At 43.2% G+C, this 24,576-nt stretch overlaps 1 protein-coding gene across 6 annotated transcripts in view; it reads left to right on the top strand.

Annotated features, from left to right (window-relative positions):
• Nucleotides 1-24,576, top strand: part of tanc2a (tetratricopeptide repeat, ankyrin repeat and coiled-coil containing 2a) — a 55,307-nt gene extending 30,731 nt beyond the window's left edge. For 5 of the 6 annotated variants that reach the window (XM_085158250.1, XM_085158251.1, XM_085158248.1 and 2 more), the window contains 26 exons: nucleotides 2,779-2,915; nucleotides 3,178-3,346; nucleotides 3,434-3,754; nucleotides 7,045-7,170; nucleotides 7,259-7,528; nucleotides 7,927-8,060; nucleotides 8,973-9,204; nucleotides 9,306-9,478; nucleotides 10,336-10,416; nucleotides 10,494-10,694; nucleotides 11,510-11,644; nucleotides 12,700-12,896; nucleotides 12,986-13,094; nucleotides 13,247-13,369; nucleotides 13,449-13,586; nucleotides 13,686-13,784; nucleotides 14,193-14,384; nucleotides 14,469-14,562; nucleotides 16,533-16,666; nucleotides 16,759-16,882; nucleotides 17,372-17,547; nucleotides 17,692-17,824; nucleotides 18,046-18,137; nucleotides 18,245-18,379; nucleotides 18,491-18,591; nucleotides 19,565-24,576. In XM_085158250.1, coding sequence (XP_085014376.1) covers nucleotides 2,779-2,915; nucleotides 3,178-3,346; nucleotides 3,434-3,754; nucleotides 7,045-7,170; nucleotides 7,259-7,528; nucleotides 7,927-8,060; nucleotides 8,973-9,204; nucleotides 9,306-9,478; nucleotides 10,336-10,416; nucleotides 10,494-10,694; nucleotides 11,510-11,644; nucleotides 12,700-12,896; nucleotides 12,986-13,094; nucleotides 13,247-13,369; nucleotides 13,449-13,586; nucleotides 13,686-13,784; nucleotides 14,193-14,384; nucleotides 14,469-14,562; nucleotides 16,533-16,666; nucleotides 16,759-16,882; nucleotides 17,372-17,547; nucleotides 17,692-17,824; nucleotides 18,046-18,137; nucleotides 18,245-18,379; nucleotides 18,491-18,591; nucleotides 19,565-21,428 — 5,690 coding nt within the window. In that variant the 3' untranslated portion in view covers nucleotides 21,429-24,576. The remainder of the gene's footprint in view (nucleotides 1-2,778; nucleotides 2,916-3,177; nucleotides 3,347-3,433; nucleotides 3,755-7,044; nucleotides 7,171-7,258; nucleotides 7,529-7,926; nucleotides 8,061-8,972; nucleotides 9,205-9,305; nucleotides 9,479-10,335; nucleotides 10,417-10,493; nucleotides 10,695-11,509; nucleotides 11,645-12,699; nucleotides 12,897-12,985; nucleotides 13,095-13,246; nucleotides 13,370-13,448; nucleotides 13,587-13,685; nucleotides 13,785-14,192; nucleotides 14,385-14,468; nucleotides 14,563-16,532; nucleotides 16,667-16,758; nucleotides 16,883-17,371; nucleotides 17,548-17,691; nucleotides 17,825-18,045; nucleotides 18,138-18,244; nucleotides 18,380-18,490; nucleotides 18,592-19,564) is intronic. The other variant, XM_085158249.1, reaches the window with a different exon arrangement.

Consider the following 24,576-nt stretch of genomic DNA (forward strand, 5'->3'; position numbering starts at 1 on the left):
TTCTATATCAGGATTCTGTTACAGCAGAAAGTCCTTCTGGTTCAGGAAGAAAGGAAGTGAAGAGAGTACATGAGGGAAAAAGAAAGAAATCAAGTAAATCAAAGAAAGGAAAAACAAAAGAAAGATGGGACCAGAGAAAACTCAAAGGGTGCAAAGAAAGTCAGAAGAAATAAAGGAACAAAAGAAGGCAGACTACTGAGGGAAAGTAAGGAAAGAAACTGGAGGAGAGATGAAAAACAAATGGTTAGAAGAAGAGAGAAACTATGACAGAAAGAAAAGCTGAACGTAAGAATGGAAAGGAGGAAAGAAAAAAGAAAAAATACACAAAGAAAGAAGAGAAGAAGGGATGACAAAGGGAGAGGAAGGCTCCTAAGGAAGGGAGGAAAGACAGGAGAAGCAATCAGAAGCTGAACTAGTTAAGAAAGCAGAAATGGAAATGTCTGCGCGCTCTGTATCTGATCTTTCCATTTTATTTTTCTTCTGCTAAAAACGACTCACACACCCTGTCATTGACTGACCACACACACGCATGTATGTGCACACGTACACACACACATGTGCTTTGTGTTGGATGGCTTTTTTTGGTGTGTGTGTGTGTGTGTGTCTGATTCTTCACCAGCAGTCAGCAGTTTAAAGCTGTAATTACAGAGAGAGAGAAACAGAGTCGGAGCTTTCGTGCTGCGGCTTACATTCTTGTCCTGGTGTGTGTGTGTGTGTGTGTGTGTGTGTGTGTGTGTGTGTGTGTGTGCAGTGCTCTTGGCATATTTAGGTCATGATAGTGAATACATTAATAGCAACATCAATCACTGTTTTGCATGTGCTTTGAGTGAGTTGCAGCGTGTGTGAGATTCTCTGAATTGTTCTATTTTTATTATTTCTTCTGGTTGGATGGACTTATAACAGTGTCTACTCTTGAACCCAGCACATCAAATTGGGACTTTTTAGCAGGTTGCCAGTGGATGTCTGTAGAAAACTGTCATTGAGGCAGCTTTATGCTGAGCATATGCTGACCCCAGCCCAGCAGCCAGACCCTGAACTTCAACAGATAACAATCTGATGAGCTGTCAGGCTACAGCCTGCATTTCTACCTTCATGTTTTAAAGTCTCTTTGTGCTGGTTTTCATCTTTGCTTTGTGTTCTTACCTACATACTAAGAGAAAGATTTGTGTTGGTGTGTGGGGCTGTAGCCTGTGGGTTTATATTGTTAAATGGTAATCATGAGACAGTGTGTTTCAGGTCATTTTATGGAGAAACACGAAAGTAATGTAACGTGTGCTGGATTAGAAAAGTGTTCTGTGTAATACAGAACACTTTTTTTTGAGCAATGACTCCAACCCAGATGGCAAGAAAGAGGGGACATACCTCCAACATGCAAAAAAATGTAATCACCCAGCATGCAATTCATTTGCACAAATGTAATGTGTTTGATAAGCTGCTCGGCGATGGTGGTGACTCTCAAAGTGACGCCATTGAGAATCAATAAGGAATCGATTCGATAAGTGATGGAAGTGGAATCACTACAGTCCCACACACCAACACAAATCCCCATAGGGACACAAATACGGACACACGTGGAATATGCATGAGCGTATGAGAGACCTGCAAACAATCATCACAGTGATTCTACTATGAACAGGTATCTGCGAAGGTTCTCAGTCATCCAGGTCATCGTAGTTAAAGGAGCTTGCAAAGAAAAGCGTCTGGACTTCTTTAAGTTACTTGAAGACGTTTCACCTCTCATCCGAGAAGCTTCTTCAGTTCTAAGGTCAAATGGTGGAGAGTCCCAGATATAAACCTAGTGGGAGTGTCCCCCCACAGAGGGACAAAAGGACCCCCTGATGATCCTCTAATCGCCTGAGCCAAGGTGTGAAACTGGGTGTGGGTCCCAATCAGCCAGGGTTCAGGTGAGCTCTTTGTGAAACCTGGCCCCACCTTATCATGCGAATTCCTGAGGTCAGATGGCCCAGGATGTGAGTGGGCGTTAAGGCGTCTGGGAAGGGATCTCAAAACTGGATTATAGATGGCAGAGAGTTGGTGTCGTAAACCACCGCCTCTGTTCAAAGATGGTCGCTCACAGTGGACATAGATGCTTCTTTCACTCTTCTTTCAAACCATCTGTCCTCTCTGTCCAAAATGTGAACATTGGCATCCTCGAAAGAGTGTCCTTTATCCTTAAGATGCAGATGGACTGCTGAGTCTTGTCCTGTGGAGGTGGCTCTTCTGTGTTGTGCCATGCGCTCGTGAAGTGGCTGTTTGGTTTGTTTCTACCTGTTTATGAACAGGTAGAAACAGAGGCTGACTGCTCATCACTGCTTTGTCTTCTGTTGAAGCTCACCCTCTCCCTGCTCATCACGCTAGGTTTTTCGCTAGCATGTTGCGTTAGCATGTTGTCTGTGCTTGCAAAAAGCTCAAATCTTGCCACCAGTATAATCCAGTTGTTTCTGTCCTGCATGCAGATTCGTTATCATCACGCTCTCGTCCCTTTGTGCCATAAAAATAAAATGAATGTCCATATGTCATTCCTGACAAGCTGTAGACTTCATCGTTCTCCTTCTGCTGCGCACAAGCTGAAATCTTTGTAATACGAGTACTGGCATAATTGCAACTGGAATTATATTTTTCACTAATGGTTTATGTCGCTACATTACTGAAAAAATGTAATGTGATTATAATACATGAAGGTATACGGTCTCCATTGTTTCACATGTCACAGTCAACAGTCAGATGACATCATCAGCATAGTATTTTTTTTTAAATTCCCTTTTCTTCACTCGTTAGGTGAAGATGAGGAGTTAGGACCACCCCCCTCAGTAGATGAGGCAGCTGATGCCCTGATGACGAGGCTTGGTTTTCTACTTGGAGAAAAGGTCGTCAGTGGAGAGTCAGGCTCCCCTTACCATGCTCAGGATGGGCAGGTAAGTAACACACACGCTTTTGTTCCACCTAAATCATCGAATGCTCTTAGGTTCAGAGATTTAACTGTGAATCTGCCGTACGATGTTTTTCCACTGATAAATCTATTTCATCCATCCACTGTGTTTCTATTCGAATATTTAAAGATGTTTTGCCAAAAAATGCTAACTTATACAGACACATGATAACTATAAGAATGAGAACTGTACGATATAATATTAATACCTATAATGCACAATAATTTTTCTTTTGCCTTTCCCACAGAGGATGTCTCCTTCTTCCAGTCTGGCTAGTAGCAACACCTCGCCCAGTTCCACACTGCACCCTCCCACTGGTGCTGAAGGCAGTAGTAACAACAAGCATGCCTCCCCGAACCACGCCTCCGTCACCTCCCCCACCTCAACACTGGAGAGCAGAGACAGTGGGATCATAGGTAAGGGGCATTTGTCTTCAAATGGGCCATTAAACAACCAGCTCTTGTTGCTAATGCCCCCTGTTTCCCCTTCACTCTAATTTTCAGCCACGCTGACTAGCTATTCTGCTGACTCGGCTGCAGAGAGAGATGACGGCGCTAAGTATGCAGGAGAATGTTACCATGGCAGCAGTCTCAACCTGTGGCAGCAGGGGGGTCGACCAGTGGTGGCATCCACTTCGTCTACCAGTGTGGTAGCGTCAGGAAGCAGAAATGAGGGTTTTCTATATAGGGTGGACGACAGCATGGCTGCCTCCACTTACAGCCTAAACAAACTCCACCCAGATCGAGGCGCTGGCCTCACCCAGTCATCAGGTTCCACCCATTCCATCCCCCTCTACTTCATGCCTCGCCCTAATTCGGTTGCTGGTAAGATGGCAGATGAATGCGATGTGGCCTTTTTTGCCTTTCAGCGCAGTTTGAGGTTCTGTTGCATTTTACCAGATATTTATAGTCAGTGTGGTCTAGAAAAGTCACAACTAACTGGCTGACGCCAACCAACCATAAAAGTCCAGCTGAACAAGTTCCACATATAAAAGAATCTATAATTTTGCAGATTGCTTACAGATAATTTCATTTTAGACCAAATCTTAAAAGAAAACTTGGTAAAAAGAGAGCCAGCGGCAGGACAGGGAAACTCAGTTTAACCCTTTAAAACCGGTCGGAGCGGGCACGCTCTGTTTTGCGTAACTATTTTTAAATCCCGGTAGCTCTGCAACCACGTGAGCTAGCGCAATAATTTTTTTTGCATATGAAACCGGAGGAGTTGTACTTACATCTTATGCCATCAGCTTGTCCTCGGTCACAGTTTCCTTCCACATATAGCTTTGCAAAAACTGCATAAAAAGCACTTGCAGCAACAAAAACATAATATTCCAGAAACAGGCTTTGCCGATCCGATCAGCTGTTCATAACACTTCCTATGTTGGAATAGACGTCAGCACGAACTATCGCATGTCCGCCATGACCTGCCCGAAACTGGAAGTGACGTCATTTTCGCGGAAAATGTAGTTTTTTACCCTCAGGGCCTCAATGAGCCTATACTGGTGTTTTTAAAAGTTATGTTTGACTTTATGACTTTCTGTGTGGTTTCTGGGATGCTTAGGACTCATATTGCACTGCTGGAAATAGTTTATTTTGATGCATATGCTGCTTTTTTGCAAATTTGCATTATAATATTTATTTTCGTTTTTCCTGCAGTATATAAAAATTGGTGTATTTCAAAACTAAAACTATGAAGGCACTCAAAATAAATTTCCTGTGGTGGGAAACTATTTTGTGCAACTTTTTTGTATTTACAGTTTTGAGGGATAAGCCTCTTAAATTTCTCTAAATAGAAAAATATGTTAAAAAACAAAAACGATTTTCAGTTTTTTTGTAGTTTATTGCACTTTTTTGCAATTTATGTAATTACTATGCACTTAATTCATACATATTATTAAAATCTAGGCTGTAATGGTTGTATTGATGTATAGCAACTTGAAATGCTCCCAAAAATGGCTCCACAGCATGTAAACATATAATATAAGCTCTGGCGGACTTGGTTCTATGGTAGGTCTTAAAGGGTTAAACTCAGCACAGCTCACTAAGCCCATAATCTGGCTTCATAGTGCACCCCTCTGCTCTGCAAAAGTGAATTCAGAGTGTGTCCCAGTGCATACGCAACGCACTTGTATTCAAATTTGTACACAAATATACAAACAATTGCAGTGAATTATGGGGGCGACAGTTAGAAAAAGATTCCTATATTATTAATAAGTGACACGGATGACTTTATGGGCACGTTCATTCATTTTGCATCAAACTGAATAAAACATGAAATTTGTTTTTTAATGTTGCTGTTATTATAAAAACCTGCCAGGACACTTTGCAGTGTGATTGGATCACGTGCACGCAGTAGTGAGGAATTAAAACACAGCCTTTTCTCTAGTTTATAATCTTTCTTTAAAAAAACCTCACCTTTATGTAAAAACATAAAAAGTTGTTCCAAGTCTTGGCAGTCTGAGAACAAAGGAAATAATCATTCTAATTGTGCACATCTATTTAGAGAGAAGTCAGTTTTAGCTTAATCCAAAAATAACATGTACGGGTTAGGGCTACAGTTAGACACAGAGCGTTAAAGACAGTGTTTCAGAAGCACACATAGGAAAATCACAGTCCTGGATCCAGGCCATACTTCACCAGAGACATAACTGAGGCACGGGCAGATATTAATACAGAATCCTTAACACCTTAAAAAGATAACCTATTAAGACTGTCTGGTTTCTTTCACGTTTCTGGTTTATTCCATCTGTACACAGGCAGGTGTGTTAACAAGCTCGTCATTGGTAGTTTATAAACTGCTGATAAAAGGCAACAAGCTGAAAACTGGAGATGGTGCCTGGGTAACGTGTTCAGAGCCCATTCTCCTTTTCCTCTTCTCCTTCTCCTGTTTCAATAAAAGCTAAAAGTCATGAGCACTTTGGGGAAGGAAGGAAGTGACACACAGGATACAAGGCACAGCCTGCACTCGTATTCTCTGCAGTGCAACAGGATTGTTACTGGAGTCATTAAGACAAAAGTTCTGGTAGGTTTCTCACAGCTTTGTGTTTGCAGCCAGGGAAAGTTAAAGTTTTTAACTTGTTTTAGTCCTTTGTTAGGTTTTATATCAACTTTATAGGAACTGTCAAGATACTGAAATCCGACTAATCCTGCCTGTTTGCTTTGCTAACAACAGATACGGAAATAAAGCTAAAGCTATAAACACGTTTGTCTTCATACAAGCTCGAAGACACATGAGTACTTTTGGTTGGTTGGTGTTATGTTAAGATTAACTTGTTAAATTGTTGTAACATATTTGTTACTGAGAGTGTTTAAATATTTCTCACTGTTGTGGAGTATATTTGTGGAGGTATGTTAATGGTAACTGAACAATAAGAACAGTTTTAAAAGAGATTTAAAGTCTAGGAACTATATGAGTCCATAGAATGTAAAACAAGAGCTGGCTGCAATTATATGCCAAAGAGTCTAGCTGATGACTCTACATATATATAGCTCTAGGCTACATAAAAAGACTTTATCCTGTCTTCCTTCTCTCACCCCAACCGGTCGCAGCAGATGGCCCCGCCCCTCCCTGAGCCTGGTTCTGCTGGAGGTTTCTTCCTGTTAAAAGGGAGTTTTTCCTTCCCACTGTCACCAAAGTGCTGCTCATAGGGGGTCATATGATTGTTGGGTTTTTCTCTGTATCTATGAAGCGCCTTGAGGCGACTTTTGTTGTGATTTGGCGCTATACAAATAAAATTGAATTGAAATTGAATTGAATTCACAAAGCAGATGGTGACATCATGTTGGCTACATCCATCTTTTATACTGACTAATTTCTCCTAGCTGTGTCCTCCTTTAACAAAAACAAGAATTATAAGAATATTCTCGTCTAACTTTCGGCAAGAACGTGAATGCATCGGTTTACCAAAGTGTCAGACCTGTTTGTACCAAGTAGTAAGGACACATTAACCATAGCTAACTTAAACTTTGGAGTTTCTTCAGAGGAAAAAAATATATCTACAAACTCTAATTTAGTTTTCTATAACCAACTGAGCATCTGTATAAAGCACATGATGTCAATTATTTTGCAGCAGTCTTATTACAGCATTTTTTAAAAAAAATTAATTTCTCTTTAGCCACTAGTTCGGCCCACCTTGAAGACCTGGCTTATCTTGATGAGCAGCAGAGACACATCCCTTCAAGGACATCCCTCAGAATGCCCAGACAGAATTCTGGGATTCGTAGTCAACAGGACCACAGAGGTGAATGCACACATGGTGCCAAACATCCTGAGATGCAGTTCTTCTAAATGGCAGTATTACACGCGCTCCTCTCTTCCTTCTCTTCCAGCAGTTCGTTTCACTCCCTCTCTGAACCTGAAGCCGCTTCACTTTGAGGTTCCTGGTCTCTCATCTGATTGGCTCTTCACCGGCAGGGAGTGGCTCTTCCAAGAAATGGACACCTGCCTCCGCAGTGATGACCCAGCAACCAGCCGGGGCGCGGTTATCATCGGCAACATGGGATTTGGCAAAACAGCCATCATTGCTCGCTTGGTGGCACTTAGTTGTCATGGAAACCGTATGTGGCCAAATGCTTCTAGCAGCCAGACCATAAACAAACGTAAGAGGAAAAGATCACAGCTCTGTAAACTGTATCGTACATCATGTGGCTATTAGCAGAACCCTAGAAAAAATGTCTGCAAGAGTTAAACTGTCTTCAGGTTGTGTTTGCATATCAGAAAGTTCATTTCTTGTGTAGCCTTTTAGCAAGATAAAGAGCCAAAGCGCACAGCCAAGACGAGGCTCTGAGTGTCTTTGACCAGTTTAGACAAAAATGTTTATGTACTTAAATTCACTCAGAGTAACAGAGTCATCATATGTAACCCAATCAAATCCACAGGGCCAGTAGCCGGACCCATAGCTGAGCCAGGCATCAGAAAAACAATGTAAAATCATGCAGTTAATGAAGGCAACAGCTGCTCAGAACGAATGACACGTTTGTATGTTCGAATTTCCCAGATGTGGAGACTTTTTCCCACGACTCCCTGGGAAGAGGTGGAGGAGGAGATGAAGGGGGATCAGGAGAAAGCTGTCCAGGCACACCAGAAATGAGGAGGAGACAGGAGGAGGCGCTGAGGAGGCTCGCGGGACAGGTAGTATCCCTACTTCATTCCTCTTTCTACTTTTTTTTCCTCAGATATTTTTATTAAATTTTCTGCATCCATTTTTACAAAAGACAAATTGAACAATATGCAGTTTTCTTTTTGAAGAACATAAAACAATATGAAACATGCACTCCCACCTCATAATTATAGGAGTACCAGTGGGTGTACAAAAAGAAAAAAGAAAGGGTCCAATCTAATAATACGAATAGTAAACCCTGGAGTACAAGATAACAGCTCCTGAGTGTACAAGAGAGATGTGGAGAGTTTCAGAGCCCACACCCCCACACAGACACAGAAAAAACAAAACAAACAAACCAAGAAAAAAAAAACAACACAAACACAAACATGAGTGGTCAGCTTAGTTGTAGAGATAAGTCAAATCTGTAAGAGAAAGGAAATATGTATAAAGTAGGTAAGTAAATGCCATCATAAAGCGCAGGAACAATAGAGTCCATATACTTAAACATAAGATAAAATAAAATAGAATAAAGTCTGAGCTGGCTAATTGGGAGCCTTGCGGGACCGCAAAGTCTGAACATGGTCAAAAAAGGGTTGCCAGGTCTTAAAAAATTTGGCCATAGACCCACGCAGGGTGAATTTAATCTTTTCGAGTTTGCTAAAATGCAAAGCATCTCTCAGATTTCCCAGGATGGGGGAGAAGGGGACTTCCAACATAACAATCTCTTTCTACTTTTTAATCAAAGATGACCCATTGTGCCTTTCATTATTTTCTGTAGGCTGCTTGTGTACAGCAGTGGAAATGACCATAAAAGACCCACATGAATTAGACTGCTGTAATACCAACCAGTATAATGAATGATCAGCGTGTGAATCCACCTCAGCAAAGTTTTACTGATGATACAGATGATTCACCGACTTTCTTCTGCCTCTGTTTTGTAGGTCGTCTCATATCACTTCTGTCAGGCCGATAACTGCCACACCTGTCTCGTTCCGGAGTTTGTCCACAACATGGCGGCTACGTTAAGTAGCGCACCTCAGCTGGCCGCCTATCGTGAACTACTGCACCGGGCGCCACAGCTCCAGAGCATGCTCAGTCTGCGCTCCTGTATCCAGGATCCGATCTCTGCCCTTCAGAAAGGAATACTAGAACCGCTCGATGCTCTCTACAGAGGTACAGCTTCTACTACATTCTGCTAGCTTGTGTTCGGTAAACTGTGGCACATTAACTGATGTGCAGTGATGCAATGTGAGTTTGTTTTGTTTGTTTTCCAGAAAATAAACTGCATGTAGAAGGGGCGGGCCTTATTGTACTGATTGATGGGCTAAACGAGGCAGAGTTCCACCGGCCGGACTACGGAGACACGCTGACCTCCTTTCTATCCCGAACCATCCAGAAATTTCCTTCCTGGCTGAAGGTCATTACCACCGTCAGGACCAGTCAGCAGGTAAACACAAGTCACAAACACACAGAAGTGTAAAATCACAAAGGTGGCCGTGAAATGGGAACAAAAGAGCACACAGGTGCGTTGGAGGGGCAACAATGAGGCAACCTCCAAAACAGGAATGGTTTTACAACTGGAGGACACAGACATTTTTCCCTCCTCATCTTTTCCGACTGTTTTTTCACTACTTTTGCATTTGTTTGCATTTGACTCGGGTCACCTGGTAGCATGAGGTGATACCTCGACCCTACAGAGGTCACACAGGTAGTCCGGCTCCTGCCAATGCGTACCATTCCTGCAACGTCTCAAGAACATCGAAGAGATTCCAGGAGACTGTAGGAGACCTGCACAGGGTTGAAGAGGATTAGAACATGAATGTTTCTGACCAAACAATCAGAAACAGACTTCATGAGGGTGGTCTCAGGGCCCGATGTCCTCTAGTGGGCCTTTTGGTCACAGCACAGCACTGTGGAGCCTGATACACATCTGCCATACAAATCCAGAACTGGCAGCTCCATAGATGAGAGCAGGTTCACCCTGAACTCATGTGAAAGGCTTTAAAGGAGAAAGACTCTATGCCAGTGCAGTGGGTCCTTGGTTCCCGGCATTGTGAAGAGAGCATAAACATACAAACAAGCACATGGGGACTATTTTGAGTTGTGTTGGTTTCTGTCATTGTTACCAGTGTTAACTGAATATCTCTTATCAGTTTGGAACCTTCTGAATATGATTAAAATCATATTATTCTGAAGCAAATACTATCTGTGCTGCCAAATTACTGTGAGCAGCACACACAGGCTAATAAACAAAACTTTTTCTGAACTAACAAAATCTGTTTCTTTGTGTTTTTATTCAATCAGGACATCACTCATTCTCTGCCCTTTCACCGCATCTCTTTAGACCGAATGGATGAGAATAGCGCCATAGACCAGGACCTGCAGGTAAATCTATTTACACCTTTCTGTGAGTTTCTCTGTCTGTCTGCACATCTGTACTGCATCGGTCTGTCTTTTCTCAGGGTTACCTGATGCAGCGTATCCACAGCAGCACTGAGATCCAAAGCAATGTGTCACTGAGCAATGGCCGCCTCGATAACACTGCACTGTCCAAACTGATCAGCCACCTGAAGAGCCTGAGCAGGGGCTCGTATCTCTATTTAAAACTGATCCTGGACCTGATAGAGGGGGGATACCTCGTTCTGAAGAGCTCCAGCTTCAAGGTGAGATGGGGAAAGAAGGTAAAGGTCAAATAAAGTTCTGAAGAAAGTCGAGACTGCTACAAACTAGACTAAAGAAGCAACTGACAGTTGAAGTATAATCGACACAGATTAAAGCGCTTTCATTTAAACACGGATGAAATAAATCAAGCGGTATTCATAGTTTCCACATGACATCACATTGTTACAGGAACTCCACATGGAGGGCAAAAATTATTTTCTCTACTGTCTGCTTGTCATTTTTACCAGATTTTTTTAGCCAAAATATAGGACAGTTACTAATCTTCCCCATACTGGAAATATTTAGTGTGCTACTGTTTAAAAAGCTATAGACACATTCAGTCAGTTACTGTGCCATACCGCTGGAAAAATGTCCGTCACAGTTGGCTCTTGGAGATTATATCAGCATTTGAGTAAATGTATTTAAAGGGACTGACTGTTCTGTCTACATTTTATTGTAAAATTAGTTTCAGTCATTGAATTTTATGTCCAACAACTTTGTGAAAGGGACAGTCTCTGTTTCAGTCGACCCTGAACTTGCCAAAACGTTTACTAGCAGTGATTCTGTGACTTGTTTAAGTTTCAGTGTAAACATAATATAAATGTCAGCTGAAATAACAGAAGCGTACAAGAGCGAGAGCATGTTAGTTTAAATAATTAGACACTGAGGAAAGTAGTGGGCGTGGCATTTTAAATGTAAACAAAGAGATACTGATGTGTCACCATGAAGCACAAATGTGTGCACTCTTTGTAGCTCATCTGATGTACCGAAAAGTCTTTTAATGTGTGTGTGTGTGTGTGTGTGTGTGTGTGTGTAGGTGGTTCCTGTGAGTCTAGCAGAGGTTTACCTGCTGCAGCTCAACATGCGCTTTCCCACCCAGTCGTCCTTCCAGAGAGTTCTACCTTTACTCAACGTTACTGTGGCGTCGCTGCACCCGCTGACTGACCAGCAGGTAAAGGCTCAGTCGCAGTAAAAACAGGACAGCAGCTTCCTTGCAACTAGGAAAAATCAGTAATTGACTGCAGGTAGTACATTTATCATAGTTATTCGTTTTAGCATAAAAACATTGCATATAATTGCTGACTTGACGCCAATCAGTTGTAGACTGATTCTGTCTTATTGCTGTTATTCTGCCATCTTGACACAGCAAAGTTGTTTTAAGGATGGCAGCTGACTGAGTGTTCACAGGCCTGGTCACCGTCTCAAAACAACCATTTCAAAGGCAACAAGTTTGGAGTAATTTAGTAATTTGTGGGCTGTGGTCCCCAGTGTGATTGTAGCATAGCACACCAGCATTTTCACGTTGGTAAACTTTATGTAGTGTACTGTGGACTCAGAACATGATGAGTTTAGTGGAAGTAACGTTTGCAACACTACTGAATTTTGTGATACTTTTTTCTTCAGTGAAGATGACTGTTTAACAAATATACACACCGAATAACTCTAGTGAGCATTAGCAATACTGACAACATATTCTTCCCCCGCTGGCTCAAAATTGATTGTTGGTCCCTCCTTCAGGGAACTGTACAATGTTCCTCTGTCATCTTTATCACCGTTTGTGGTGGGGCGTGGTCTGCGGTGTCGTGCAGGGAGGGCGGACGCACCTGCACGGCATCCTTCATTACGCCCGCCTAGTTATAAACACGGGGACTCAGGGGTTAGTGTGTTGTGGTGTGAATATTGAATAAAATGGCTCAAAGCTATGATCCCTGGACCCGCCGTGTCTCATTCACACCACACCGTTATAATTAGACCATGATATTACTCACAGAGCACCTCATGTAGCCATATTCAATATTGCAAATAGATTTAAGGCCTCGAAGTAATGACTTGAAATGCATCGATTGTGTGTATAATTGTGTCACCTTGTAAGAACCGTCCTGTGAAATCAGTGACGCTATCAGGATATTTTTTATGAACAAATATCATCAAACTTCCTGATGTGCTTCAGTTAGTGCTAGCATGCTAATAGTTGCTAACAGTGGATACAATACTGTCGATGCACAGCTGTTTGAGGTGGTGAATGCGGGCACCCTGGCCGGAGGTTCGCTGGAGTGGGCGGAGTTCTCACAGCGCCTGGAGCAGCTCTCCTCGTTCCTGTTGCGGCGCAGCGACGGCAGTCGGATGCTAAACCACACCTCCTTCAGGGAGTGGCTCATGTGGAGGGAGGAGGGCCAGGATGACCGGTTCCTCTGCGATCCCAGGTATAGTCAGCCAGAGGGCATGAGTGACAAATGGAGAGAGAAGAAAACAGGGACAGATGTTTCTCACTGAGCTGTGTCTCTGTTTCCAGGAGTGGCCACACTCTCCTGTCCTTCTGGCTCTGCAGACAGGCAGGAAAGCTGACCCGACAGCAGACACTGGAGCTCGGGCATCACATCCTGAAGGCGCACATCTACAAGGCGAGCTCTCACACACAAAGTTAGACACGCATACGCAGATACAAGAGGCTGGAAACCACACCAGGAGATTTTTTTACAGATCACAAACCAATGAGATGCAACTGTTTTATGTCTAACTGTTGGTTTCTGTCGCATTTGTTCTCCTCATCCAGGGCCTGAGTAAGAAGCTAGGGGTTTCCTCCTCAGTTCTGCAAGGGCTGTGGCTGTCATACAGCACCCAGAGCCTGAACCCTGTTCTTGCGTCACTGCGCAACCTCTACACCCCCAATATCAAGGTAACAATGCATACTCACACACACACGAGTGTATTTCCCACCACAGTTCTGCTGTAACTTTCCTCTTTTCCTTTTGCAGGTGAGCAGATTGCTGATTATGGCCGGGGCTGATGTGGATTACTGTAGCGATGTCCTCAACAACGCCCCCCTGCTGTGTGTCCACGCTCACCTGGGCCACACTGATGCTGTAGCACTGCTGCTTGATCATGGAGCACAGGTAAGAAAAAGGAAACATCATGTGAGTTCATAGAGACGCGTCATTGGGTGTTAACAAGAGCAGATTTACTCCAACCACAATTCCACCTTCGATTTTTAGCTGGATGCTTGGTCACATGACGGTTTGACTGCACTGGGATTCGCTGCTGCAGCTGGTCACCTGGAGATCGTCACAATGCTGAGTCAGCACAGAGCCAAGGTAGCTACCAGTTCTACTCCACATGTGCAGTTTGGTGTCAGACAGATGTTTGCAGCTAATGTAAAGAATGACAACAGCAGGATTTTCACAGGCTTCTGTGCAGTACATCCCATAATTCAGTAGCTTGTAGATCCACCATTTGCTGAAAAAAGTAATAGTTTTCTGTCCCTCGCGTTGTTCCAAGGTAATTGTGCACCAAAAATTATCACCGTGGTATGCAAGGGACCAACCTTATACATACAGTGAAATATGTTAAATAAGGGAAATTGAGATTGTTGCAGTTCAGTTGCTCTTTTTCTTTTGATTCTTGGTCTCATAACCTTTTCTGATAGTCAGTGGCATCACTGCAATTTAACCTAGAAAGAGTCCCAACCCTGTTTTTGAGTGTCTGTCTCCCCTTGGGTGCAGGTGGGTCACGTGGACGGCTCCGGTCGGTGCGTGCTGGTTCACGCAGCCCAGCGAGGCCACCTCGAGGTGCTGCGTTTTCTCCTAAAGAGGGCGGAGTGGAGTTGTACTACCTGCTGTGGACAGAAGGGGGCAAGCAGGAGCCAAGCAGTGCAGCAGGCTTTGATTGCTGCAGCCAGCATGGGACACACAGAGGTGATACAAACACACACCTTTAATGTTTAACACTGTGTGGTACAGAATATATAATCACATAGTCGGGTGTGTGTGTTTGTGTAGATGGTGTCATACCTATTGGACCTTCCAGAGGAAGATGAAGAAGGGGAGGAGAGACCTGAGATCAACACATATGACAGTCTATGGGGAGAGACAGGTAATGACCATGTAACTACTATTGTGTAACTGTCACGGCAGGCTTTGTTTTTCTGTCAACCAGACGCCATCAGTGTGATAAATTCACATGGAACATGGTGGGAAACAATGTTTTCATAAACATGCTTTGGTTTGCTTAAAAGGTCATTTACGATAACGGATGATGTAGCAGGATCATTTTCCCACCACAACCTCATAATTAATGAGAGGCAAGCAGGAGACAACATGACTGATCACGATACTTTACATTAGTAGCATCTAGTGGACGAAAGTGTTCACTTCAGTAAAAACAGAAAAAATAAGTATTTGGACTCTTCTACATGTTTGGTTCCTCTGGCCAAGATTATTATATTTATATTATATAAGTGCAAAAAACCAACACAATAAAATAAGTCTTTGAAAAATATAATTAAAATGAGACAAACAATAAATAAATAAAAATAAAAACATACAGTAAATGTGAAAAACAAGCTGATACAATAACGACTATACTGAAGCAATAAAAACTACCGTATTTCCCGGACTACAAAGCACACCTGAATATTAGCCGCACAAGCTAAAATCAGGGGAAAATCCTGTTTTGTACATACATTAGCCGCACCTGACTAAAAGCCGCAGGTGTTTCAATGTTGACTTATCATATGTAAGAGAATATGCACAAAGGGAATTGTCAGGAAAGAGATGGCTGTTTGGAGACACACCCCTTTTATTAATATTTTGAAAAACAAGTTATGGGGACATATTTGCATAACTTTTTAGGTATATGTACAAGTAGCGGTAAATACAAGTACGAAACATGTACTGTGCTTCATAAACGAGTAACAAATGTAGTACATAACAATAACCTACAGCACACCAGAAAAATAGATTGGGACTACCTTTTAGGCTCAGGTGCAGTGACACGGCTTTAACAAGAAGAAAAGTCAGTCATTCACCACCATCTTTCTCTTCTTCCTGCACTAAAACCACCAAAGTCCTCTTCTCCAGTGTCGGATACGAACAGGCTCAGGATGGCTTCGTCATCCACTCTCAGCTTCTCTCCTTCGTTGTCACTTTCAAAACCAAACAAATCCTCGTTGTCAGTGTCAGAGTTGAACACCCTCTGAAGGGCCGTGGCGGTGTCCTGCTCTCCATCATGCAGCAGTCCAGCCCTTCGAACTCCGTTGGTGATCGTGGATGTTTTCACACTTTTCCACGCTGTCAGAATCCACTGGTGGAGTTGAGCATAACTTGCTTTTCGCAAGTTTTTCGCCGCTCGTCATCCACGCCTCCCGCTGAACGCGTAGCGCTACTTTGAAGTTTGTTTTTCGCACTACTACGTACGGCACTACGTTGCCTGGCGGATGGACATGTGACCAACATACCACTCTTGAACCCCGATCCTTCCGCCAGGCAAAGTAGTGCCAGAGAACAGCGGAACAAACAAAACAAATCCTCTTATGATGTCACAAACATCATGGACAATCCTTAGAAAAGCCGCACCTGACTAAAAGCCGCAGGGTTCAAAACTTGTGCAAAAAGTAGCGGCTTATAGCCCGACAATTACGGTACATGGAAACGAGCAAATACACAATAGAAAACTATACTGAAAACAAAAGGTTCTCCTGAGAAATACAGAAGTTTTATTTACATAGTCATCTCGAGGTCCTTTATGTTGTAAAGAGTAGAGTAGTAGAGTGAAAATCCCAACATCAGACGTCCCCTCGGTGAGGAAGCGCTTGGTGACAGTGGGAAGTAAAAACCTCCAGCAGAGCAGATCAGACCTGGGTGATTCTGTCTCATTGCAAACTTTTCTTACCAAAGCTCAGACGTGGATTCATTTAATATCCATCGCGTCATTTCAAAATAAACTCTGTATTTAATGTTTGTTCTCTAACACCTACCACAGCTTTATAATGCCATATGTTCAGCTACAGAGCTGAAGTTTGTAATCGTCTGCTTTCCTTGTCTCACTCTGTGTGTTTGCGTCAGCTCTGACAGCAGCAGCAGGATGTGGCTGTCTGTCTGTCTGCAGGCTGTTGTTGGATCAGGGGGCAGCTGTGGAGCAAGGAAACAAGCAGGGTGTCGCTCCACTTTTCAGCGCCGTGAGACGGGGTCACTGGCAGGTATGGTGGAACCAGAAAGCAAACAGGCACATGATCACACGATACCTGCAGCAGATAACTGCAGTCTTCCTCCTCCTGCATCCTTCGGTCAGGTGGTGGAGTTGTTTCTGAATCAGGGGGTGGAGGTGAACATGGTGGACCAGCAGGGGCGAACAGCTCTGATGACTGCAGCCTCAGAGGGGCACATGAGCACTGCCCAGCTGCTGCTGGATCATGGTAATCACACACTGCACTCTGCAGCCAGAAAAACAGCAAGAGTTGCTGCAGCAATGCAATTAAACCAGCAGTCACATTGTTTATGTCCAACTTCAGTTCAGTCAGAAAGTATTTTTTACTTTTTCTTTGATCAGGAGATTCAGATGTTAAAAAACCCTTGAAAACGAGATTGGTCCTAATCAATAATACTTTAAATACAAACGCTAATCTTAGAGGACAGCTGTGATACTGTACAGTATTCTCAGTGTGTACACTGCTGTAAAAACGTGTTTTCCTCTTTCCTGACAAAGAAATATGAAATGAATCTGTTGTCCTCGTGATCAAACACTCCACTGTAGGAATTTACGGTTTTAACAGAAATGGCATGTGTGCTGAGACTAGTGAGGCCGTGTTTGTAGCCATTATTTATAAGGTCTTCCTTAGAGCCCCCATTCTAATCACTCTGACCCTGACAATAGCTCCGACTCTAATGAATCTGTCTGTTTCCAGGAGCCTCCCTCGAACAGACCGACAGAGAAGGGCTCACGGCACTGAGCTGGGCGTGTCTAAAAGGCCAGCTCTCATTGGTCAGAGAGCTTGTGGAGAGAGGAGCAGCCACAACTCATGCAGACCGCAATGGACGCACGCCTCTGGATCTGGCTGCATTCTGCGGAGACCCAGATGTGGTGTGTACAGCCAGAGTAACCATGATTGTGTTAGTTAATTTAGAACAGTTACCTGTCCTACCTGTTCTGCAGCCGCTGCAGAGGGCAATGTAATGTAGAGAATTTATAAAAGTGGTGAAAAATGTCGCTTTGACCCGTGTCCAGGTGCAGTACCTTGTGGATCACGGTGCGTCAGTGGAGCATGTGGACTGCAGCGGGATGCGCCCTCTGGATCGAGCAGTCGGCTGCAGGAACACTTCTGCAGTCATCGCTCTACTGAAAAAGGGAGCAAAAATAGGTAGAAGCATGAAGCATGTTCAGTTTAACAGCAAGAATTAAACCATGGATGTTGTAGTTATGCAGTAAGCATCTTCACTGCTGCATGGCCGCACTCCCATATAGTTCATTTCCATTAGCAATACATCATCCTGCAGAATAAACCTTCATGAACTCTAAATCGTGTGTGTGTGTGTGTGTGTGTGTGTGTGTGTGTGTGTGTGTGTGTGTGTGTGTTTGTAGGACCTGCAACCTGGGCCATGGCGACCTCTAAGCCAGATATCTTAATGGTTCTGCTCAGTAAATTGATCCAAGAAGGAGATAAATTGTACAAGGTAGCGCACATTTCCATCTCGATGAGATTTGATTTGATTGACTCGATATCGATTTGATTCGATATTCCAAAGTTCTTTCTGAAAGAGTTTCTTTTTTTTCTTTCCAGCAAGGCAAAGTGAGGGAAGCCGCTCACTCCTATCAGTCAGCTCTCCAGAAGTTTCCAGGAGACGAGCTGAAGACGTTCAAACAGCTCAGGGTGTGCGTGCTGCTCAACCTGTCACGCTGCCGCCGCAAGATGAACGTGAGGCTTTTTCTTACACACATGCTGAGAATATTTTGCTTGTTATTTTGAAACAAATCTCATCTCGAAAACTTTATTTCAGTATCGATATATCGTTAATCTTCCTTACAGGACTTTAGCCTTGCTGAGGAGTTTGCTACAAAGGCCCTGGAGCTAAAAGCCAAATCTTATGAAGCCTTTTATGCCAGAGCCCGTGCCAAACGCAGCCGCAGGTAAACAGTGTCGTGAGAAATTGAATAAAACTAACTGATCGTCATCTTCTGAGAGTTTGGGTTCTTTGGATCTTCAGTAGTAGAACTGTGATGATTTTATTGTTTGACATTTTTAAACTATTTGAAATTTAGACACGAGATTGCAGTGAGAAAGAGTGGAGTAGTTTTAGGCTCACTACCATGTAAAGAAAACCTGAGAGATAGAGTGACCTGAACTGTAAGAAGAAGAAGACATATGTGCTGTCAGGTAGGGTCTCATGTGTTTTAACTTGGCGGGGTGTTGTCAGTTTCCAGTTACCTCCATGCTAAGGCTCTACACAGTTTGCTAAGGCCTCAGCTACACAGGCCCAGAGACCAGCTGGCAATCCCCTGTTAACCTCCAATCACTAGGAAAGCAAAAAGGGTGCTGGACCAAAAACCATCTTGATTGTGCTTTGATTGCTAGAAGATTACTGCAGTCACTCATAGTTCGCATAGAAGATGCCAACTTGTCTGCACTCAGTCACTAACTAACCACCATGTAGTGGTGAAGCATGAAAAAGTACAGCACAAACCAGAAACGGAGACCATTTCCCTTCAAAGTAAAAGTATTCCACTGATGACCACATGCAACTTCCTGCAACCGCTTGCCAACCAGACACATTTTCCACTAGTGACGAGTGGTTACCGTGGGGTCACTGACTGCCACCGTTCACCAGAGAGTAAAGACCTAAAGCTTTGACCTAGCATTGCTTTACGGTCACAGTGACTGAAGGCATAGATTTCAGATGGAGGGACACATTTTTAAGCCTGTTTTTTCTTTGTGAATGTGATTGCAGCAAATTTCAGGTAACCAGACATCGAAAGATTGGAACAGACCTTCTAAACACTGACAATATGAAACCTATAATTCCAGAAACATTTTTATATACACATTCTCTGTCATCTTCTGAAGTTTGTCCTGTTTTCATTCCTTGTCACTATCACAACCCAGACAATTCCACGCTGCTTTGGAGGACCTGATTGAAGCCAGCCGTTTGTGCCCATCCAACCGGGAGATTCAGCGCCTGCTGTCACGGGTCAAAGAAGAGTGTCGGCAGGCTGCACAGCAAAAGGACACTCATCCTCCATCATCTAATCACATCTATCAGCAGAACATGTCCATCAGCGAGGCCAGGTCTAGAGATTCAGGTTGTTTGCAGGTACAGGATAGAGAGGGGCTTACAGAGGAAGAGGAGGAAGAGGAGAAAGCAGAGAGCAGTTTCAGGGAAAGAGACTCCTCTCCGTGTCACCTTCAACCTGCGGTTCAAAGTCTTGACACCCGCTGCCACTCTGGGGTACCATCGCCCTCCTCCCTTTCCCCCACTCATCTGTATCATCACCTCCCCAGTCCCACCCACGCAGCCTCCCTTTCTTCACCTAGTCACTCTGCACCTCCCCCTCCTTCCACATCTTACCACGATTTCAGCCCTACTTCCTCCCTAATCCAGCATCAGCAGCGAGGTGGCATAGTGTCTGAAAGTATGCCTACATTGTCCGAAAGTGGAGGTGTACAAAACTATCCACAGTCTGACTTAGATCAGAACCAGGGAGTCCACCGTCACCCCCATCTGGCTGGTCAGAGGTTCCAGAAGCAGAACCCCGTCCAAGGCCACTGGCTCCAACCAGCCAAAGCACAGGTGGTCCGAACCAATCAGCCCAGTTCTTCTACCCACTCCAGCATGGTTTTGGGAAGTTCTGCCTATTCCCAGTTCGCCCATCTGCCCAAAGAACTAGCAGAGCTTGGGGAAGGCTTTTGCTCAAATCCTATGGATGTCAGGCCTAGCCCATTGGCTCAGCCTGGTCTGAGCTCTGGAGCTTCTTATGTACAGGATGAAGAAGAAGAAGTTGACCTGGTTAGCCAGGCCAGAGGCACATCTGGCTATGGGAAAGCAGCAGGAGCCGAGTGGGCGGGGGTAAACCGTTTTGGCCAGTCCCGTCAGTTCAGCCGTAACCAATCCAAAGCAGCCTACTACCCTTTGGAAGTTACAGAGGCAGCAATGGGGTCTTCAGATAGGCTTCAGTCATCACACGATTATCAGTATCAACACCAGGGTGGTCTTCGACGTCCACTCAGTGCTCACCCAACCTCCTCCTCTGGTCATTCCCCTAGGCCTCTCATCCATTCCCAGAGTGTCAGCGTCCGTTTCTCCCCCAGTAGTGGTAGTCTTGCTACTGGACAACCAGCTAATCTTGGGCCAGGCTTTAGGACGTCGGCCTCAGTTCAGCACATGGATCTACCTTCAGATCTGGCCTCTGCTAGAAGCATTAGTGGTTACCATGATGATAACTTCCTGATCACCTCTCCCCAGTCAGAAATATGCATGTCAGGAGGCGGGACTTACCCTGGAGAGGTGGGACGTTCATCTAGGAACACTCCTTTTATGGGAATAATCGACAAGACGGCAAGGGTGCACCAGCAGTATCAGCAACAGGCTCCGTCCAGCTCAGCGTCCTGTCTCAGTCCGTCTCGCTCCTGGGCCGTGTCTTCAGTGGACACAGTTGTCACTTCGCCCAGCAAAAACCCCCCTCCACCCCAGCTCTCATCCTTTGCCTACCACAACCGCAGCAACAACAATGCCCACAATGGTCACGCCTCTTATGATAACCAGCTGGACTTCTATGAGGTGACGCCAGGAAACGTTCATCAGGGTGAGGGCTCAGTGCAGGTTGCCTGTCAGAATCTCTCCTACATGGATGTGAAGGTGGCTCGGACGCTGCCCATGATCCACAGCTGCTCGGACAGACCGACTGAGAGACGTACGGGTCCTACGTCTCCGGTTAAACCAAAAAGACCCTTTGTAGAGTCCAATGTGTAAAGACAATACAAGAACATTAATGAAAAGTGGTATAAATGAAGTCACTGTACCGATATACTGGAAGACTGTTCTTGAAACAAAGTAATGTCAAGTTCCTACATTTAGTACTTGGAATGTTTATAAGAGCAAGACACACCAAGTTCAGACTGGGTAAAAGCTTTTGTTTTCATTTGGTTGTATTTGTTAGTATGCTTCAGAGAACTCCACGTCACTTGCTAGGTTAAGTGATTGCTGTATGTCGTTTTTGGAAAGAGTGCCGCTTCATCTTAGGCATACTGACTGCTTCATGGTGAAGATGCCTAACCTATAAGAACGGCATGGAACATATTCACCAATAATGAACTGGTTCTGCCATTTGGAAGTGAAACATTAACAGGTGTTCACCTCACAAAGCACAAGAATGAAGAAGATAATTATGGAATAAGACTGTATTCTTCTTCTTGCACAATTCTGGCTTGAATTACATCTTAAAACTGCAGTTCAAGTCTAAATGGTAACGTCCAGACAGGAGAGAAAAAGCACCGCAATTACCTTTGCCTGCTGCCGACGCCTTTAATAAAGATCTCATTTCAAGATTGAAGCGCTTAAATAACACAGACTTGAGAGAAATGGATGAATCCAGGCTCGCATCATTGTACCAGTCAAACGCTTGCTAGTGACCCAGACCCAAGCCATAGTTTGAGAAACTCGAAAATACTGTCATTGAATAAACACTGAGTTAAAAAAAAAAAAAAAAGGAGAAAAAGTTGTATTTATCTTTTTAAGTTATGTCTGTATTAAACTGTAAAGTTTCTTTTTGTTTTTTCTTAAAACGGTATTCCTTTGGGATTTGCCATCGTGTTTATTTTGGGGGATCGTCTGTGAGAACACGTAAACTGAAACTTTTAGTTTACATGAAGCAGAAACTCTAAAGAGTTCCATGTTGGGTTAACATTGGTCTCTTCTAGGTTCAATCAGAACGATACAGCGCATTTGTAAAAATTGGATTTTATGGAAGGGTCATCCATTCAGCCTTTTTCTGTGCTCTCTGAAGGCCTTTTATATTCTGTAGTCCTAATGGTCTAATTATGCAAACCATATGATTCCAAGTGATACACCAGGGCTCTTCATACTGTATTATGTTGGAAACATTTTGCTTGTATGTGCCTCGGTTGTCAGTATTGTCAGTCACTCTCACTCTGACCATTAACTAGGCTTGACATGTAATTTCTGGATATTTGTCCTCAACAATGTGCATTTGAACTCTTTGGATGGTGTTGTATGTTTTTCTTGCCTTTCCAAAGATAACTGTGTAAAATTCCAATGAAACAATCTATTTATCTGCGCGAAACCAGCTTAGTTTATGACCATGCCAAGCTAACTATCTTACCACCAACAGCAGCCACAGAGCCTTACCAATGAGGCCCAAAAATGTACCACTATTCAACTACATTCATTTACTGTGTTGAGGTTTGTTTGTTTTTCAAAAACTAAAGTTCAATTCACTCTTTTCATCTTATTCCCACTGTGTATTTCACAGTCAGATCAGAATCTTAGCCTCACAAACATTAGCATACGTAGCCGTGTGTTTACTTACTCTTCAGATGGTTCCTCCAACTTTGGTGTGTTTCTGTGCTTGTTATAAACGCCTGCGCTCAGAAAAAGTTTAAAATCTTCAAAAATTAAGTTCAAACAAAATGTGAAGAAACAACTTCTCCAAAACATGTACATTGTACTGTGCTGGAGCAACACCATCTTAAGTTGTACTAGAGCCAGGCAGGACTTTTCATGTGAAATCGGTTTGTACCATGAGCTGGTGCAGTGAATCAATATAACCTTTATTTAATGATGTTCTTATTTATAGTGCTGTTCTGGGAAAAGGCAAATTCTCTTGAGGCAACAAGGGCAGAAATAAAAAGAGACAAGAAAAGTTTTTTAAAAGTGGTGAAAGTTTTTGTTTAAAAGTATAATTAAAAAAAGGAAGTTTAGGTCAGAACATAGACCTAAATTTGGATGTTAAATAGGAAAAAAACTGTCGTAATCAAAGATGATAATTAAATTGTTTGTCTGCAACAAATGATTTTAAGTCATTAATCAAAAGTTTCTTATTATATAACAAACAAATATAGTTGTCGACAGTGTTTCTGCTTATGTGATATCAAAGACTAGGCGTCAGTAACAGTAACTGTGACATAAAAAAAAGTTTTCCTCATTGTGCCACGTTACTGGGTTTTAAAAATCGTTACTTTGAATGGAAAATGCGTTTTTCTTGTCGTACCTTAGATGCTAGGGCTAACAAACATCTGCTGCAATACAGAAATGACGCTGTTTCTTTTTTGCGTTTCCCAAAGCGATCACCGTCTACTTGGGATTTTTGAATGTTACCAATTTTTAGCACACTATCGTTTATGAATCCATCAAGCACATGTTTATTTATGTCTTTACAAGGTTTTCCTTTCAAACCAGTAGTTTGCCTAGCTTGCTAAAACAGACAACATATTTATGGCAAAAGACACAGTTTGCTGCTCAAAATGCTTTTGTCTATGTCAGCAAGGAATGATTGAACTTTTCCATCTTAACCTTGTTAACAACAAGGGGAGGTGGCTAGCTGAATATTTAAAAGAGGGACAAGTTTCACTTTAATTGTATATTAAGATCAGGCTTCTTTAAAAATGTCTTTTATAAACATGAATGCCAGTTTTTGTACATTTGTAGTGCTTTTTCCCCCCAAACTTCTCAGTTTCAGTTGCTGTTGCTGATGAAACAAGTGACCTCTGACACAGCACACACAGTACAGTCTCTGACCACTGCCATCATCTCGTACTGCTCAGGGGACTGCAGCTGTGAGATGATATTAGCAATTTGATGTTCAAAGTGAAAACGTTGAAAATCTGTTAGCAAAACTGTGCGTTGTGCATCACATGTAGGATGTTTACCTTCTGTCTGCATTGGTGCCTGACTGTGAAATATCCCGTCAGAACAGAGCCAAGTCAGTGTGTACTTTGGACTCTTTCACAGTGTGTAAGATGAGCTTACATTTAAAACCAAGGATGGTGACAAGAAGAGCTTCATTATCAAACATTTCAAGCAACATGAATGTGTTTTTTGGCTCACGTGGAATCACTGAGTTAGAAAGAGGAATAAAGCTGACTAAAAGACTGAACTGTAA

The sequence above is a fragment of the Neolamprologus multifasciatus genome, chromosome 4 (genome assembly GCF_963576455.1).
Source record: "Neolamprologus multifasciatus chromosome 4, fNeoMul1.2, whole genome shotgun sequence".
Lineage (NCBI taxonomy): Eukaryota > Metazoa > Chordata > Actinopteri > Cichliformes > Cichlidae > Neolamprologus > Neolamprologus multifasciatus.